This window comes from Littorina saxatilis, linkage group LG12, assembly GCF_037325665.1.
Source record: "Littorina saxatilis isolate snail1 linkage group LG12, US_GU_Lsax_2.0, whole genome shotgun sequence".
Lineage (NCBI taxonomy): Eukaryota > Metazoa > Mollusca > Gastropoda > Littorinimorpha > Littorinidae > Littorina > Littorina saxatilis.
Genome location: NC_090256.1, coordinates 39172062 through 39191765, shown reverse-complemented (window position 1 = coordinate 39191765; position 19704 = coordinate 39172062). Strand labels below are relative to the sequence as shown.

Genomic DNA, 19704 nt, shown 5'->3' with positions numbered 1-19704 from the left:
ATGCAGTGCCATGCACTAACGCAACCGGTCAACCTGACTTCGTGTTGTAGACTGGAGAGTAGAAATACCCTCTCTCTTGGTGCAGAACCTGAGTGGAAACTCCCACCAACAATCGGATGCCAAGAACTTGAGGGACCATCTACAGAGTTAAATGTGTCACTGCTTTCTGTACATGCATGTTTGAATGTTTCACCCAAGACATTGGCGCCACTATGTAGCTCTGTGTCTTGGTTTTACAGTTCCCAAGGTATCAAGGTCGGTTGGTACCCTTTTCAAGAGAGTAGGTCAGTCTAGCCGGCTTTTGGAACAGTGGAACCCTTGTTACACAAACCGAAAGCATTCTCTAAAGAAAATATATTGACCATTGTCTTTGCCATAATAAGCCAAATGTAAAGCCTGTGAATCTAACAAGTTGAAATTGACTTGTTAGACACCCTTATTTTGAACAAAAGATATAGTTTGCGGTTGTTAATTACGCATGTGACCGTTGGCTTCAGGTTGACCAGTAAATCCAGATACATAACGGCACTGTGAGCGTGCATTTCGCTCCCCGAGCCCACATGTTTGGTTTTGTCTAAGACTAACTAGGTTACCAAAATTTGCGGGAAGAGGAGAAATTTGGTGGGAAAACTTGCATTTAGTCAGTCAAGGCATGGTCTCGCGTCGTGTCCGGAGGAGAACAGCTTTGTGACTAATACTGAATGTTTAATTAGATAGCAGAGCATCACTATTGCTGGATGTTGATGAATATGATATCTGTGACAGACAGGGATTACGACATTTGCTGCAGAGTCGCCTGAAGAATGGTGTTTTAGTGTGTGAAAAAGTGAAGAAAGTGTCTTTCATGAGTCATGAGTACCTGGTTCCAACGTGCATGACTGTGATACGCGGTGTTCTACCGGAAACATCAAACAACGCGTATACAATTATTTTCTCTGGAAAAGTCTGCCATAAATTCAAGACATCGGTACCTAACTCACGATCGTATTCATCCACCAAATAACTTCAGCTTCCCTTTTCAGCCAAAGAAGAAAACTTTTTTTGTCGGTTGAATATGTTTCACTTTAAAAAAAAAGTAATAAATACCAAACTAACATTCGTACAGTGCAGACTATCTTTGAAACGATTTATTAATTACAAAACGATTATTGAAAGTGTTTCACTCTCAGGCAGATTAGCCAGTGGTGCAATAGCGCGGAGTGACCGGAACTTTGGGGTCAGGCAACATCTCGTAAACGTTATGAGGCGGGTGTGTGTTGCCGAAAAGGAATGAGCGGTGCGTGGACATTATCTTTCTCGTGTCTTTAGCTCAGCCCAGTCCACCACGACTGACAGCCGTTTAATTTTGAATTCAAATTTGGCGAGTGAATTTTTTTTTCTGAGAGTACGTTCTCCAGGGGTTATTATAAACACTTTTTGGGGTGCATGTGTGGTGTACACCTTCAAATGTTTGCTTGACAAAAATGGTGCTTTTGAGTTTGGTATAGACAGAGTATTTTTGAAAATAATATTTCAAGTGAGAGCTCGTTTCCTGAAAAGGGCTGGACATTAGACTGAAGTGCCATGCGCCGCTCTGCTTTTATACCCGACCCTCGGCCTTTAAGCACCTAAGCTCGATCATCCGTACTATGAAAGAGAGGAGGGCTTTTCAGTGTGGGAATTTATACAACTTACAAGATCAACGAGGCTGCAGTGGAAATCTGAACACAGGGGAAATCTGAACTCACTACACGGTACACCGGACTTCAAGTTAAATAAATAAAAAAAGCGATGTGGTGATGAAAGTTAGTTTATCTCTCTCCCTCCCACTTCAAGTAAAAGTTACTAACATACGCACACACATGTAGTTTTTCGTTCTCGGTGACACAGTAATAAATTATTAATACATGCGTTTCACGATTTTTTAGCAGAAGTCTAGATCTCTTTCAATCTTGTTAGAATTTCATGCAAAATCACCAACCCCCTTTTCATTAGCTGTAAGGTAAACTAAAGTGGTTCAACATTACTCATGGTTGTTCTAGGGCGCTTTAATGACAAACTTCGCTCGTAATATTTAAATTTCCAGCGCTCGGGGACAGGGACTGCACAGATTCTTTCCGCAGGGCTGCCTTCCCGGTTCACGCAGTCCCTTTGTTCGAGCAAGCAGCAGCAGACAGACATTTTCATTGGCTCCGAGACGTCACATGACTAGCCTTTCATTAGTTTCAATGCCATTTGGCGACAATTGCTGCTTAGATTGCATTCGCACAAATACGATCTACCTCCATTTCATAGATTTACGGTGATGCATCAAGTGGAATCATATGCGTCCGTCCCGAAGTTTCACCAAAACTTCAAATTACAGTATTCAATCGCATCTGCACTTCGCCCAGGTCTAAATATCGTCCGCCATTTTGAGCTTAGTGCGCTTTCACAACCCTCGAAAATCAAAACTCGATCTCCCAGCGATCTGTTGAATGATCGTGACGCATACCACGCTTCGTGTTAAACTATAGCACACTTATTTATTTGCATACCTTTAAATCATGCCAAATGTCTGCTGCAAAGTGTTCAGTGGTATTTGAAAGCCGCGATGCAGCACCTGCACTTCCCCGCCGGTAGTATTTGTGACGTATGCTTTCACGTGACCCTCCAATGGGAGGTAAGCGCTTACCTTGTGTAGCGCGTCTAAGTTCCATCATTATCTCCTCTTGGGTTGGAGTGTTTTATGTAAGTCCGTGAAATAATGCATTATTTGGCGGACAGCGCTGTTTTAGTATTTAGTAAATAATGCTTTTTTTGCGTTAAACAAATCATTCTTTAATTGTTTGATAGAGTATTTAAAGCCATATGTACTCGATGACTATACACGCTAATTGCTTTACCAACAGCTGGAGACATGCTATATTAAGTTCCCTGCAAAATATTGTGGTCTAGGACCCCTTCAATGTTGAGATATGTTAATTTTCATTTTGATCTGGATCGTCCTATTTATAGATTTGCCAACAGAGGTAGCGTTGACGCAAGGGAAATAACTCCGCGTCTTTGTTTACATCCAAAGTTTTTGAGACTCTAAAACAAGCTGTAATGCATGTATATGGTCCGCGCATGGCGACATATCGTCATTACATGGTCTTATGGTGCGTTTGACATCGATTATGGGCAAACTTCACTTTGTAAACACGGGAGCGCGTACATATGCCTTTAAATACAATCTTTATTTCGTAGATTATGGTTATGTCACCAGTGTCGTAAATAAAAGTCGGAATCATATAACTGATTTAATCGCATTTATTACATTTGTGTAAATAATGCATTATTTAGCTCAATCACGCATTATTTCGCCAAATAATACCGTAGATACATTTTTAAAAACTTGGAAACATAATTTCTTTGCAAACGGATTGTCTGATTAATTGTGTTATGACGTAAGACAAGAATTGCGTCAGTCTCGGATCCGTCCGCTATGATTCCGGCATAGTGCCAGGAGAGCCGGCAACTGAAGACAAACTAAGAAGGTGAAAATACGTACGTATATATATATATATATATATATATATATATATATATATATATATATACTTACATGTACTTTTGTTTATTTACCAAAGCAGCAGTGTGTGAACCCGGTTTGAATGTAATACACGTAGTACGTAATCGTACTTAGTATGAGATGTAACTTGTCTAACCGTGTCTGTGATCAGCATTTGACTCATTGAGACGTTTCTGCAGAAGTATGCAGACTTTTTTCCGTTCAGTGATGATTGAATGAATGATTTTTTGAGAACCAGGGAAGGGAGGACCTTTCTGTCTTCGTCAGAGATGGGTCTATGCCCACTCAGTCACTTCACTGAAATAAACTTAGCAAACAAATTATTGCCGCGACTTATTTCGCGCCCCAGTTAAAAGCATCAATTCCCGTGTCATTTCATTCAAACTTGTTATAAGGCTGTTTACTTGACTATCTAACATAACTTTCGGATTAAAGCGTTCTTTTACATTGTAGATCACATGACCGCCGCTCAAGAAAGGATAGCCTACCCCAAAATTGGACGTGACAAAACCGGGAAAAGACAAATTAAAAATCGACAAAAAATCATAATAGGCCAAATTTGGCAACGATTACATTCGAGCAGAGAGTCAAATCAATTTTCTACCAAGATCGTGTTATTTTGTTATTTTACCGTCCTCGAGCGGCGGTCACGTGATCCCTTATTAAGAAATGTTTGATCTGAAAGGTGTGTCAGATAAGACTCAGTCAAGAGGACGGCCTTAAATGACATACTGGGTTAGAATGAAATGACACGGGAATTAGGCTAAAGCGGCTTTAATTGGGGTGCGATAATTGTCGCTATAATTGTTTTACTAAGTTTACTTAAGTTGTCGATCTTTGGCGATGTTCTTCTGCCTGTGTGTCAGGAATGAAATACTCAAAATAGTCTCAGTTATAGACAGTCAGAAGTTAATATTCCAAGTTTCTTTCATACGCGTTCGTCTTTCTCCCACACTTCATTCCAAACAATACGAGAAAAACATTTACTTTACTTTACTTTATTTGGTGTTTAACGTCGTTTGAACCGTTCAAGGTTATATCGCGACGGGGAAATGGGGGAAAAAATATATATATATAAATATATATATATATATATAGCTTAACTGTTTATATGATTCACAGAACATAACATACAAATACACATACACTCACAGCAATTCTTCAATCATCCTAAAACATAACGACCCAGGCGGCACTAGATGAGTAAAATTACCACCATAGCCGTAGACGTCTGTTGAGTTGCTCATAAGTGTAGACTCGAAGATATCCTCCGCTCATAGTCTTTTCCGTTTCCTTGCGTCTGCTTCCCTGAGCTCTCGCGAAAATGACGTCGCATCAAAGATAGTCAGGAATCCTCCCGGCGCTCCTTCTGTTTCGGGTCCTGCGTCAGCTTTCCTGAACCTCTGCCTGAACGAAGCTCTCGCGAAGATAGTTCTCGTCTTCCGACAGCACTTCCGCTCCGGATAGACAGGCTCCTTTAAGGAATAAGGGAGTCAATCAATATTCTGAATATTTGTGGTACACGTAGTAATTCACTCATCATTCACGGGCCCTGGGTCGTAATTATACTTCACATTCAACCACACACACTCGTCCGAACTAATTATGTACAAGTTATCCAACCCTTTAAAGTATTCACAATAACAACCAATACAATGAATACATATTACATAAATGAACACTATTACAGTGCTTATTCACCATCATAATAAAAAAATTACTGCTATGCTAAACCATTATTGAAAATTAGTTTACCAGTGGAGCGACACCGAGCCTTCCGTCTTGCCTCTAAGATTTTAGTTTGGCAAGTGGTCATACATAAGACTTTAAAATTGGCAATCTAGTGGCTGCTCCGCCTGGCGTCTGGCATTATGGGGTTAGTGCTAGGACTGGTTGGTCCGGTGTCAGAATAATGTGACTGGGTGAGACATGAAGCCTGTGCTGCGACTTCTGTCTTGTGTGTGGCGCACGTTATATGTCAAACCAGCACCGCCCTGATATGGCCCTTCGTGGTCGGCTGGGCGTTAGCAAACAAACAAACAAACAAGTCGAACCCACGCCGATAACGACAACTGGTTTTGAAGCCAGCGGCGCTACCGACTGAGCTATTTCAGTCCCCGCCCAACCCTGCGTCGAGTCAAGGGTACCCGGATCCTTTCTCAACTGAAAAGGAAAGGAAAAGAGCCATGGAAACAAATTGAAAGTGCTAAGTCGTAGTCTGTCATTCGTGTCAACCTTAACTTCTAGATCACCTTCAGAGCACGCTAGAGGAAGTACTCAGCGACCGGGTGGGGGGCCCGGGTGTCTTTTTAAATTTCTAAGTAAGACTCCCGCCTTCCGCCCTCTGTATAATACACTCCTGCTCTTTTTTCCTCACTCAAAAAAAAAAATTAAATAAATAAATAGAACGAAAGAAGAAAAATTGCAATGAAGTTGCATCAAGCCGCGTTCCGGATACACTTGACCACACAGAGAAATGGGCGCCCTTTTCAGGCCTACCCGACTCATTCCGAGGCGTTGCAGTTTGCTCAACTCCGTCAGTTACACGGAGTTAGTAATACGATCCGCGCTATTCAGAGCCGCGTTGCGGTACAGGCTTCGGTTGTGAACTTTTAATTAGTTGGACAAGAGCTTTGGACGCTATTTCTTCACAAGCCGATGCTACAGAAAAGAATTGTTGGATCAAAGATTTAGTTCAACACAGTCGTCGATTTCCTTCGAGCAAAGAGTTTGTGTGGATTGGTCGTCGGATCAGTTGAGTTATTGTGCTCGCGCCAAAGCAGTGCACTGAATTTCAAGTAACAGGTAAGTGAAGATCATAATAAGGCTATATTTCCGCGAGGTTCATGAGAATTCGGGTCAGTTGTTTTCTACCCGGGGGAAGCGAGCTGCCATACATTGGTACGTTACCCAATTATTTTCAATAATATGTTCGTGTTTTGCAAACCCTGAGACTCGTTGTGGGCTCAGTATGGATCTTTCTGGGAAAAGATCAGCTAACTTGTGCCACTGACAATGACAAAATGTGTGGTCGGGTGTGCATCCGTGCAGAAGGCTGTGTCTGCTCAGTGTGTCTCCTGAGTGTTTGTGCACCGTGGGTGCACACATTTCATCATGGTCGCTTTGACCTACCGTGTTTTTGGGACTACAAGACGCTTCGTTGTATATTTGCTCCAGTTTCTGGGCACTCAGTACGTTTTTCCTCATCTTCCCGGTTATGTTTTGCGTACTGATTTGTGCATTTGAACTTGGATCAGAAGTCTCTTGTCCTGCCGGACTGCAATCATTCAGTCTAACTTTGACTAGTTATGTCAATCAAAGTTAAAGATTTCTAGTCTCCTTGAAGCTAGTTTTCCATTTTACGATGCTGTACCGGCTGATCGATTTCTACTTTCCTGTTTAGAAAATGCCAAATCGTTTATCGAGCCGATAGTATGAGGAAATCACTGGGGAAGTAATATTATATATACTGATGTGTGTTGGTCGTCACACTAACGTCGACGACGAAAGGAACTAGGATAACGAAGGGACATATGTTTCCCTCTCTTCAAATCCAGTGTCAAGTAACTGTTGAAAAGTGAAACTGAATTTTAACTTCTGTTGATTTGAAGCACATGTTTTGGGCGCTGGAAGGCGGCTATTAAAATACACGGAAACAGTGGTACTTTTTCTCGCAGTTGTTGTTGTTGATGTTGTTATTGTTGTTGTCGTTGTTGTCTTTGTTTTTGTCGTTTTTGTTGTCGTCGTTGTTGTTGTCGTTGTTGTTGTCGTCGTCGTTGTTGTTGTCGTCGTCAGTCGTTGTTGTTGTCGTCGTCGTCATCGTTGTTGTTGTTGTTGTTGTTATTGTTGTTGTTGTTGTTGTTTTAAGTGACGCCGAAAGGCTCGTGATCATTGTTGTCATCTTTGCGGTGAGTTTTGTAATAAATTATTTTGTATGTCATTATTTCTCTAAAATACGTGACCCCTTTGAAAACATAAAATAGTGTTTCTGAGACACATACTATAGCTCGTGACACAGTCATGTATCTCTTGTTACCCAGCGGAACCTTCTTAGGCCAAAAGCTCAAGTTGTGACATGTCCCTAAGTTTCTTTGGATTTTGTTGCACAATGCAACTTTCTGTTTTAGACCTGCCCACAAAGCGTTTCAAACCGCTTCCAGCAGAGCCGCTTTTGAAATCGATTCCCAGTAATCAAAGCACGGCATTGACGTGAATCAGTCAATCATGTGTGCGCCGCGGGCAAAACCATTGTGTTGGCATTGCGGGATAAGCGAATGATGATTATGCGGCAGCACAGACATTTTGTCAAAGAAAAAGACCGTGTCACTCCTCTACTTACCACCCTTCATTGGTTTGCAGTGAAGTACAGAATCGAACACAAACTGGCTGTCACAGTGTTAGGGTACCGCTGTTTTGGGAAATCACTTCCCCCCTATCTGTCCAATTCTGTCAGTATCTACGAGCGGCATCCGGGCCACTGAGTTCCCTCAGATCCTCCTCTGAAAAACTCCTCCGCATCCCCAAAACCAGGACCAACACCTTTGGTTAAGCGGGAACATTTAGGCATCAGATTCCTACCGTGTGGAACATACTTCCAAACTATCCGTGGCTCCAGTAGCTTTACCTCATTCAAAACACAGCTCGAAACGTACCTGTTCCGTAAAGCCTTTATTTAACCGCCTCCAGACTCTCCACAACACTGTTTCTGCCCTATATGTACAGTACGGTCTCGTTTAAAATGGTACGACTGAGTGTGTGGGGGGGGGGGGGGGGGGGGGGAGCGTGCGTGCGTGTGAGTACGTGACTATCTATTGTCATTTAGATCAGTGAACCAAAAAGGGAAAAGGGGAAAGGGAAGTAACCTGCGGTAATTCCCGCACACGTCAGTGGGTTTCGCCCCCTGGTTTCGTCCCCTGGCTCGGTTTGTCCGTCAAAAGCTAATATCTTCCGTTTGACAACCGTTAGGAATGTAATTTTTTGCATACAAAAAACAAAGCCTATTCCTAACAATTTCACAATTTGAGCTTTATTGACCCAGAGATACAAGTCTTACCCGACAAACACCGACCGACTGACCGCCCGCCCGCCTCAAACAAACAAACTGAACAAACAAACAGACAGAGCGAATCCAGTAAGCCCCCCATTATTCTAATGGCGGCTTAATAAAAGGGGGAGGGGGGGGGGGGGGGTAGGAGGGGGTATGTACAGTCCCCGGCGAAAGAAACGCAACTCATTCGCGCCCGCTGTTGCGAGTGATTTTTCGTCATTTTCAAATTGTCGTAAAATGTGAACCAGATAAGATAAATCAAAAAGAAAAACAGATTCGTAGAGGATAATTTACTGGCTGTACGACAAGTGCATAGTATTTAATCGTTTTTATCGTTTACTTGTTCATAAATTGTGTTAACCCTTTTTTGTTTCTAGTTATAGTTTGATCGTGTAGATCAGACACTTGGCCACAAATAACACCTGTTTTTTAAAGAAATCATCACGTCGATTCCGTGCGAATAAGCTTTTGCCAAACAACTCTTTTTAACACTGTCTAAGTGATCTTTGCTCATTTATTTTAGTCTTAAACGCTTTGGCGAATAATTCTAATTAAATGGTGCTGTTGAGAAATGAATTTCCTCCAAAAATGTTATTTTTTTGTAATTTGTTTTGCATTTTTACGATTTTCTCAGCATGTTGAAGAGACACGTTTGCCTGCAATCACGACTCGCTTGACCCCTACCCTGTTTAACACAATTTATGAACAAGTAAACGATAAAAACAATTAAATACTATGCACTTGTCGTACAGCCAGTAAATTATCCTCTACGAATCTGTTTTTCTTTTTGATTTATCTTATCTGGTTCTTCTTCTTCTTCTTCAGCGTTCCAGAATTTTCTGGTTACGTGTGAGCTCGTTTGCCCATTTGGGTTCCCCACACTATACTCTGAGAGCATAGTCAGCTTCACTCCGCTTTCGTTGAGAAGGCATGCTGGGTATTTTCATGTTTCCATAACCCACCGAACTCCGACATGGATTACAGGATCTTTTCCGTGCGCACTTGGTCTTGTGCTTGCGTGTACACACGAAGGGGGTTAAGTTGACCTGGGAGATCGGAAAAATCTCCACTCTTAACCCACCAGGCGGCAGCGACCGGGATTCGAACTCACGACCTCCCGATTAGGAGGCCGACGTCTTACCACCACGCCACTGCGCCCGTCTCTTATCTGGTTCATATTTTACGACAATTTGAAAATGACGAAAAATCACTCGCAACAGTGGGCGCGAATGAGTTGCGTTTCTTTCGCCGGGGACTGCCATGTTCGTGTAACACGAGAAAATTACTCCCACGAGATTTTTACTCCGGAGTAAAAATTGTGTACGAAAATGTTACTCCCTTTACAAAAAAAGCACTCCACCATTACACGAGAAAATTACTCCCCACGACAGGTGAGTTCCGAGTAAACATTTCGTACACAAATGTTACTCCCCTGACGAATAAAAAACCGAATAAATTACTTCACGCTAAGACGAGCAATTTAACTTCCCATGCCAGGTGTACGAAATTTTGACTCCCTTGTCCCCTGTTAGTCTCAGTGGTGGTGGAAGGAGTGGAGGGAGGCTAGCGCGACATTCGTTTGCGCGAGATCACATATTGGCATTATCCCTTCGCCCGCTTCACATTTTCGCGTACGAGATTTTTACTGGAAGTGAAAAAAATGGGGAGTAAAAATTTCGTAGAGGGAGTAATTTTTTCGTGCCTTGGGGAGTTCTTTTCTCGTACGAAATGTGTACTCGGAGTAAGAATTTCGTACGAAATTTTTACTCCGGAGTAAATTTTTCCTGGAGTAAAAATTTTGTGTTACACCTGTACGGCGGTTTGCTGTCGGCGCGAGAGGATCGAGGCCTGGGCTGAGGTCAGTGAACGAAGCGAAAGAGGGTGCCACCCGCGAATGGGAGAGAACAAACCGCGGTGTCTGATTGGTTGACATCACAACAAATCTCAATTTAAACCAATCCAGTATCGCGGCTGTCTCCCACCTGGTTGGTAACTTTTTCGTGCACCTCGGCCCTGGAGTTGGCTAGGGACCTAGCTGGGGTCGTCTTTGGTCAGTGTTGTGAATGGTCACTTTGGGGGCTGTTGGGCGGATGGAGCGCAGGGGCTTTATATTTTGTGTATTTGGTTTACTCTTGCATGCGTGCCTCAGTTCATGTTTTCCAAGGCCCATATTCATTACAAGTGCGATAAGATGTCATTTATCTTCCTGCCTGACACACCTCAGCCACCGCCCGACATACCGTCGTTGACTACAGTCGTATGGCGTGATGGGATGAGCACATTGCACCTGAGTTAGAAAAAGCACTTTGCGAGTAAGAAAAGCATAATGCCGCCTTGGGACGTAGCTCAGTTTTTGAGCCGGGGTCTTTCGGTTGGAAGCTGTACACTGCAAACATCAACGTTTAGTTACAGACACGCATCATTCACCCCTGCGCTGAGTGTTACGACGTAGGCCTATACATGGAGATTCGAATGAGTCTTTGAAGTTTGCCATAACTATTGGAATACACTGCAAATGTCAATATAGTTTCAGACACTTGACGTATCCCCCACTGAAGCAAGCCTCAGCTGAAGACCAGCATGCACATGTTTGGGATTCCGAACTGATGAGTCTTTGCAGTTTGGCCATAACTATTTCAGTATTTGAATACACTGCAAACGCCAATATCGTTAGAGAAACGCACCATACTCGTACAGCCTTTAGAAGTATTTCCAACTTAAGGAAGTCTCAGCTTCTTCCCTGAGCCGAAGACCCTCGCACAAGGTAGGGATTACTGGATCCCGAATGAGTCTTTGCAGATTTGCTATATTTTAATTCACTGCAAACATCAATATTGTTGCAGTCACGAGACATGCCCCGCCCCCACTAAAGCAATATGTCTCAGCTGTCTCCTGAGGGTCGCCTGCACATGAACAGAATTGTACTGGATCCCGATCGAATTAGTCTTTGGGGTTTTGCCATATAGATAGGGCATGTCATGTGAAGAGAGCAGGACAGCATCACCAGTACTGCCCTTCACTGGACACTAGAGGGGAAGCGCAAGAGAGGCAGACCCAAGATCGCCTTGCGACGAACGGTGGAAAACCCTGAACCATACATGGGGTACCATCCAGAGACTCGCCCAGAACAGACAAGAGTGGAGGTCGATCCTTCGTTGCTGCCCTACATGTCAACGGGCATAACGGGCAGTAAGTAAGTGAGTGAGTAAAGTTTTACCATATTTGAATACACAGAAAACATCAATATCGTTGCAGACACTGGACGTAACCCCAGTGAAGCATGTCTGAGCTGTCCCCCGAGCTGCGGGCCGTGGTGACCGCCATGTTTCTGCAGATGGATAAGGACTGCAACGGATGGCTGTCACGGGAGGAACTGAAGGACGGATTCACACAGCTCGGGTTTTGCCTCTCCGACTTTGAGGCTGAGGTAGAACATTGGAACCCCCCTTTTCAGACGCCCCGAATTACGACTCCCTCCCTTTTTAGACCCTGGTTTTTTTCTCAGATTTTCTGTAAATGTACCCCCATTTTAAGACTCCCTCCTTTTTAAGACCAGAGTTTTTGAGGTCTTATTTAAGGAGGTTCCACTTTAAATCAATGCAGAACAAAAGTAAACAGACCTTTTGACGCCACCTTACCCATTTTTCCAACGGCACGCATGAACACGCCTGCATGCATCATGTGTACGCACACGCACAAACGCGCGCACACAAACATACACACACACACGCACGCACGCGCGCATACAAACATACACACGCACGCACACACACTCACACAAACATACGCACACACACACACACACAAACATACACACACACACACACACACACACACACACACACACACACACACACACACACACACAATTAGAGCAACGACAAGCGACACACAAAATCAAACAGGACACACACATAACGAATGTATGTTTGGTTTTAATTATCTGAAAGAGGAAGTAGATAATTATTTTTGAAACTATAAACTGCAAATGGCGGCGAGGATTATCATTTTACTGATGTCTACTTTCTCTAGTATCAAAAAACAAACAAAACAACAACATGCGTACACTGGTACAGAAGCACGTAGAACAACTGTTCTAATACCCTCCTGACTGCCAGGTTCCAATTAGTCACAGCATGTACCTTAATGCTCTCAAACAACTAACATTCTTGGCTGTGCCTTTGTTCTTTCTAAATTTGACTATTGCAACTCTCTTCTCTCTGGCTGTCCTCTGAGGCTCTGTACCTCCTGCATAAACTACAAAAAGTCCAAAACTCGGCAGCACGCCTCATTCTCAAAGCACGAAAACGAGATCACGCAACACCACTCCTTCGCACACTGCACTGGTTACCTATTCAAGCCCGCATTGACTACAAACTGTCCACCCTCTGCTTTAACTTCTTTTCTGGCTCGTCTCCTGCTTACTTCTCTGAACTCCTCACCCTCTATTCTCCAGCAAGACAACTCCGTGCCTGTTCTGACTGTCGCATCCTCACCATTCAACACACCAAAACCAAAACATACGGACAACGCACTTTTACTTTCTGCGCACCCACACAATGGAATTCTCTCCCCTTTCACATCCGCCACTCTCAGTCACCCCAAGCATTCAAACGAGCACTTAAAACACACCTCTTCAAGAAATACAACCCCTGATTTTGTTTTTCTCAGTCCATCAGTAGGCTACATGTAGTGTATTTGTTGTTTTAGTGATAATGTGATAATGTATATAAACATCAAGGGCTGTTTTCAGAATTGTTGATAACATGTTCTGTTTGATTAAGGGTATTCAGCTGGTATTTCCTTGTTTTCACTACCTATTTTATTCATGTTTTTATTACTTAGTTAGTCGAAGAATCTTTTGTAATGTATGTTTGATGGTGTATGCTTTTAATTAAGCGTATGAATGTAGATGTAAATGCTTGTATAACTGTGTTTTAATTTTAAATGTGTCAAGCGCAAAGAGCATAATTGTAAAGTTATGATGTTGCGCTATATAAATGCTCATTTATTATTATTATTATTATTAATCGGGGGGGAAAACTAATACCTTTATTTTTTAGCGACTGTCACATGTTTGATCCATTTATACACAGTGAGCCTTGCACTGGTCAAGAAACAAAGCTGTCGCGATATAACCTTCGTGGTTGAAAACGACGTTAAACACCAAAGAAAGAAACAAAGAAAGAAACAAAGACGCACGAAGCAATTGAAAATGATGACTGTCGTAAGAGATCATTTAGTTCATATTCTTCTAAAAGATCTATATCATTTGCAGGGCGCCTTTCGGAACTTGGACAAGAATATGGACGGCCGAGTTACTCTTGACGAATATTTTATCGTCCTCAACTCCGCTATACAGACCAACCCAGAGGAAGCTCAGTAAGTTCCCCTCTCAACAAGTTCTTCACTTTTTGTAAGGTGACAGGTGACGCAGTAGTTTTCCTTAATGAACAGCTCATTTGGATGTTTTCCCTTTGCTCTCTTTAATCGGACACAAGTTAATAGCCGTGGATTTTGCACAGCTGTTTGAGGCAGGGTCTGACTGTCGTGTTATTGAGTGATTCCCTTATCCCCCCCCCCCCCCCCCCCCTCTCCTCCCTCCTCTTTCGCTTTCTCCTTGACAAAGCAGGTTTTTCTCGTCTTTAAAGCCCCAGTCTGTCTCAAATGGTTTACAGAACGATTTAAATCTTTTCATGAAAAAAGCAGTTCTGACCTTATCGAACACACTAGCAATAGCATTTAATAGCATTACTGGCATGACACAGTTCGTTTGAATGGCTATTTAGCTCGCGTAAACAACACACCAGTTTTCGTGGTCTATCTGAGCCATCGTAAACCCATGTGATCCACTTTCCTTTTGTTTACAATTTAGTCGTGAGTTTGTGATTTCAATGCGACTCGCTGTATCTGCAATAGCACGTTATTGTGTACCTCTGAATCTAAAACGCAACAAACGGCTGCGAGTCACACGAACTTATCGGCGGCGGTTGATTATTCAAACAAGCAAGCCCTGAGCCATCGTGAACCCGTGTGATCCAGTTTCCTTTAAATTAGTTATTAGTGTATGTTCATTCCTTAATTTTGTTTTTCCCCCGCCTCACGGCAAACGTACATGTTTTTTTCAAAGAGAAAACTAAGATACGCCTTTCAAATGCTAAATTTCAACAACCTCCTCGATACGAACATGGACGGGCTGCTAACTTAAACAGCTGCTAAAAGCCTTTAGTAAATGTATAAACATGCATGTTTTCATTACTTCGTCAAGCATATGTTCATCATTTTCACAGGCGAGCCAAGCTGAGGCGAGCTTTCTCCACCTTCGACACGAACAAGGACGGTCTGCTGACTGAAGACGAGCTGCTGAACGGACTGCACCGGGCAGGCCTGGAGAACATCAGCAGACAACAGCTCGCCAAGCACATCGCAAACATGGATAGAGATGGTGACGGCAAGATCAACTTTGAGGAGTTCGTTCGCATGTTCAAGGCATGAATAATAATTTTCAAGAATGGTGTCCCAAATTCAAGGAATCTTTTAGTCCGCATGTTCAATGGTAGAAGTCTTTATGATGTTGTTGATCAAAAATGTTGTCCCAAATTCAAGGAAGCTTTTTGACAGCATGTTCAAAAGATGAATCGGGCCGCTCAATGAATAAATAAGTCTTCAAGGTAGTAATTTCTGTGAATGGTTTCCAAAGCTTTTGTTCAGCGTGTGTACGCGTGTGTGGACCACTCAAGGAATAAATCGGTCTTCATGGTGCTAATTAATTCCAACAATGGTGTTCCTAATTCATGGAAGATTTGCGCCCTTATGTTCAATGGTTAAATAACATCATGCAAGACTTAATAAATCTACATGATGGTAATGATCAAAGGTGGTGTCCCAAATTCAAGGAATCTTTTGTCAGCGTGTTCAAGCCATGAATAAGGACCGCTCAGTTAATAATTGAATCTTCGTGATTGTAGTTTTCAAGAATGGTTTATCCTACATACGTGAGAGAGACACCCGTGAGATAATAATCGTTCAAATCACACGTGTGTATATCATGTAAATGAGGTCATGTCAAGCAAGTCTGGCAGGGACCTGTTTTTCCACTGCTTATGATGCCAAAGTCACCGAGACAAACGTCATTATAGAAAAAACAAATCGCGCTCGCTAATTACCCTCGATGAATTTTTAGAACTAACACGTCACGCCACACTTTCAGAGTGACGTTTCTTTGCTTTGACGTAATAGATTGCATGATCGAGGTTCCAAAACGAGCGTCTTCAATTTAGCTGCCTCGACTGCAGGACATTTTCAGTAAAATACACGTGAGTACAGTATGTAGGATAAACAGAATACTACATGGCTTGCTGTTTCGTACCAGATTTACACTCGTTGCTTTTTCAAATAGTGAACAGCTCGCGAATATTTTAAAAAACAACTCGTGTAAATCTGGTACGACACAGCAAGCCATGTAGTATTCTCTATATCTCAACTTCCAGGAAGCTTTTCGTCCGCATGTTCAGAGGATGAATCAGGTCGCTCAAGGAATTAATAAGTCTTCATGGTGGTAATGTTCAAGAATAGTCCCGAATTCAAGGTGTTTTTTCCCCACGTGTTTCGGATAGGGGTGAATAAGGCCATCCAAGGAATAGATAATAAGTTTTCATGGTGATGTTCAAGATAAGTGTCGTTTTACTGTTCAGGTTCAAGGAACATAACTATACGCAAGGTTGGTTGGTTGGTTTTTGGGGTTTAATGTCTCTTCAGCAGATGCTAGCTGCTATTCGAGACCGCTATACGCAAGGACTAAAGTCTTTATGGTAAGTTTTCATGGTGATGTTCAAGATAAATGTCATTTTGCTTTCCATGTTCAAGGAACATAACTACATGGCGGACTATTGACGGAGAGAGGTCATTTTGCACACTTCTTGCATGTCATTGTATTGTTTAAGGAACATGACCTAGATTCAAAGAAGCTGTTGCAGGCTACCAAACTTTGCAGAAGAAGAAAACTGTGGCAGTGTGTTGAAACTGAGGCAAAAAAAAAATGGTGAAGAACGATACCTTTGACTTTTAAATTCGATTCATTCTATCAGCTTTATTTTCATGTTCAAGGGGCATAACTAGTAGGTACATTGTTCGAGAGTTTTACGTCTTCATTATCATGTGTAACTGTATATCGTTCTGTTAAAATGAGATGACTTTGTAATACGAGTACATGCTTTTTAATGTATGTTTTGCGGTGTGAATGTTTACGTATAATTACATTTTTACTCAATAAAAAACAAAAGCTGAAATATTCGAAGCGTAGGAAAATATGTCTGCGCCAAAGGCCTAATCGTGGCACGGTGTACGTGCGTGTGTGTGTGTGTGTGTGTTACTGTGTGTGTGTTTGCGTGTGTATGTGTGTGTGTGTTACTGTGTGTGTGTTCCTGTGTGTGTGTGTGTGTATTACTGTGTGTGTCACTGTGTGTGTTACTGTGTTTGCATGTGTGTGTGTGTGTGTGTGTGTGTGTGACAATTGAGCGTATTCGCGCTTGACTCTCGCAGGGCATCATGTGTTTAGTTCAAACCATTATTCTCTAATACAATTCCACTGGACACAGCGTGAAATATTTTTTTTTCTCTTCAATCTGATGATTAATTAATAGCTATACATTGGGCATTTATGGTAAACTACTCACAATAAGTTAAGGAACACTTTTTATATTACGCAATGCACCAAAACCAGTCAAGACACAATGATGATCGTTCGCACATATTTAATTTCATTATTCGACAGTTTGAATACAAAACAATCAAAGCGATGAATGGACAAATCCATTTTTGGCAAATTTTTAAACACAGCAGGGATCATTTTCAAAAGTCACCAAATTTTCAAAGTTCATTCGACTGTGTGAAAATCACGAAAACAAAGTCAATAATGAGTGCTGCCTCCACGATTTGCCAGGCACTCAGTGCAGCGATGTCTCATGGACTCGACAAGCCTCCTCAGGTTAGCCTGGGGTGCAGCCTGCCACTCTGCTTGAAGGAATCCCCAGAGCTGTTGCAGGTTTTGTGGTGGATGGTGGTTGTCGTGCACTCGGCGCTCCAGTGCATCCCAAAAGTTCTCAATAGGGTTCAGATCCGGACTACAGGATGGCCAGTCCATCTTGACAACCCCTGCTTGCTGGAGAAAGGCGTTTACCAGCCGAGCACGGTGCGGCGTGGCGTTGTCATCCATGTAAACGGAGTGGGCTCCAATCTGCTGTAATGTGGGTACAGCAAAACGGCGAAGGATCTCGTCCCTGTAGCGCTGGGCGTTCAGTCTGCCTTGGATGAGGTAGAGGGGGGTTCTGTGATGGGCAGAGATCCCACCCCATACCATGATGGAACCCCCACCATGGGCAGTCACCTGCTGAATGCAGTCATCGTTGTAGCGCTCCCCCTGTCGCCTCCACACGCGCACACGGCCGTCGTTGTGCTCCAGGCTGTACCTTGACTCATCAGTGAAGAGGACCACAGCCCACTGCTGACGTGTCCAGCCAATGTGACGCCTGGACCAAACTCTGCGAGCTCTCTTGTGGACGAGGGTCAGCTTGGGGCGCTTGGATGGACGACGGGCGTGGTACTGGGCAGCATGCAGGCGGTTGCGAACAGTCTGTGTGCTGACGTTGGTGTTGGTAGCAGCCCGTAATTGCCTTCTGATACGGTTTGCAGTGGAAGTTCGCACTGTCTGGGCCTGTCTTGTGATGAAACGATCTTCTCTTGCTGTGGTCTTCTTTCGTCTGCCTGGGCGAGGCCTGTCTTGAACTAGTCCAGTGGCCTGGAAGCGCTGTCGCAGTCTTGTGATGACGGAGGGGGACACCAGAAGCCTTCTGGCAATCTCCCGTACGCCAACACCGTCTTGGAACCACCCTATGGCTCTTCCTCTGTCCAGCAGGCTTAACTTCTGTCGTCCGACCATCGTGATGTTGTGCCCTGGTCCGCCCAGGCCCTGGCTTTTATTGAGTAACCAGTGACCAGTGTTCACAGTCAAAGCATCAAGCTTCCACGTGCAGTGCATCATTTTGTCAGAAACACGCTATAGAAAAAATGGACCAACCAAACACTTTTCACACAGTAATTTTAACTACACACCCCTAAATGTACTCGCTAAAACAAGATGAATGTTTTGTTTATTTTTCTTGATATTTCATGCTCCTTCACGCCGCACCAGAACACGTAATCTACTTACTTTACTTTTTAGATTCGTTCTTTGTGCTAACCCGTTCCATGATTTTCCGAAACAGCACGATCCTTTTGATCGATCATTTGACCCTTTCCGCGCGTCGGGCGGAAAGGGTCAACCGCGAAAAAGATCGATCCTTTTGCTCGATCCTTTTGCTCGATCATTTGACCCTTTCCATGCGTCGGACGGAAAGGGTCAAACGCGAAAAGGATCGATCCTTTTGATCGATCCTTTTGATCGATCCTTTTGATTGATCATTTGACCCTTTCCGCGCGTCGGGCGGAAAGGGTCAAACGCGAAAAGGATCGATCCTTTTGATCGATCATTTGACCCTTTTCGTCTTCCATACATATCAGAGCGGTGCTGCTTTGACATTTAACGTGCGCCACACACAAGACAGAAGTCGCAGCACAGGCTTCATGTCTCACCCAGTCACATTATTCTGACACCGGACCAACCAGTCCTAGCACTAACCCCATAATGCCAGACGCCAGGCGGAGCAGCCACTAGATTGCCAATTTTAAAGTCTTAGGTATGACCCGGCCGGGGTTCGAACCCACGACCTCCCAATCACGGGGCGGACGCCTTACCACTAGGCCAACCGTGCCGGTCTTCTTCAGCAGTAGGCCATTTCAAAGCCTCCGCATGGTGAAAAACAACCTGGAATGGTGAACGCAAGACTTAGTTCACAGTAACAGTAACATCGCCCACCCGTCCTTATAATTTAACAACCAAGTGCAGGATTAAATGGACATAACTCTTTACTCTCACTCTCATGCATCTCGAACACACATACCAACGGACTTATACATTTAATTCTGCTAAGTATGAAGTCCAACCAATAATACCAAATTCATTCTAAAAACACAACTGTCAACCACTCTCCTTTCAACCACAACATGTTCATTCAATAATATACCAAAC

At 43.2% G+C, this 19704-nt stretch overlaps 2 protein-coding genes and 1 long non-coding RNA gene across 25 annotated transcripts in view; 2 read left to right on the top strand and 1 right to left on the bottom strand.

The window, feature by feature from the left end:
* LOC138981903 (uncharacterized) overlaps nt 1-2623 on the bottom strand; it is a 236166-nt gene extending 233543 nt beyond the window's left edge. For all 21 annotated transcript variants that reach the window (XR_011460731.1, XM_070355064.1, XM_070355053.1 and 18 more), the window contains exon 1: nt 2517-2623. The gene's annotated coding sequence lies outside the window, so the exon portion shown is untranslated. The remainder of the gene's footprint in view (nt 1-2516) is intronic.
* The window catches only part of LOC138981909 (uncharacterized), a 46298-nt gene extending 30970 nt beyond the window's left edge, over nt 1-15328 (top strand). The window contains exons 1-4 of one of the 3 annotated variants that reach the window (XM_070355074.1): nt 5896-6337; nt 11835-12006; nt 13858-13961; nt 14870-15328. In XM_070355074.1, the coding sequence (XP_070211175.1) occupies nt 11860-12006; nt 13858-13961; nt 14870-15074 (456 nt within the window). In that variant the 5' untranslated portion in view covers nt 5896-6337; nt 11835-11859 and the 3' untranslated portion in view covers nt 15075-15328. Of the gene's footprint in view, nt 1-5895; nt 6338-6370; nt 6434-11834; nt 12007-13857; nt 13962-14869 lie in introns of those variants that run through there. The other 2 variants (XM_070355076.1, XM_070355075.1) reach the window with 2 other exon arrangements.
* A 502-nt stretch (nt 15329-15830) lies between these two features.
* LOC138981910 (uncharacterized) lies at nt 15831-16867 on the top strand. Its single transcript, XR_011460734.1, has 2 exons — nt 15831-16299; nt 16375-16867. It is a non-coding gene; the product is annotated as an uncharacterized lncRNA (long non-coding RNA).
* Nucleotides 16868-19704: the final 2837 nt, after the last annotated feature.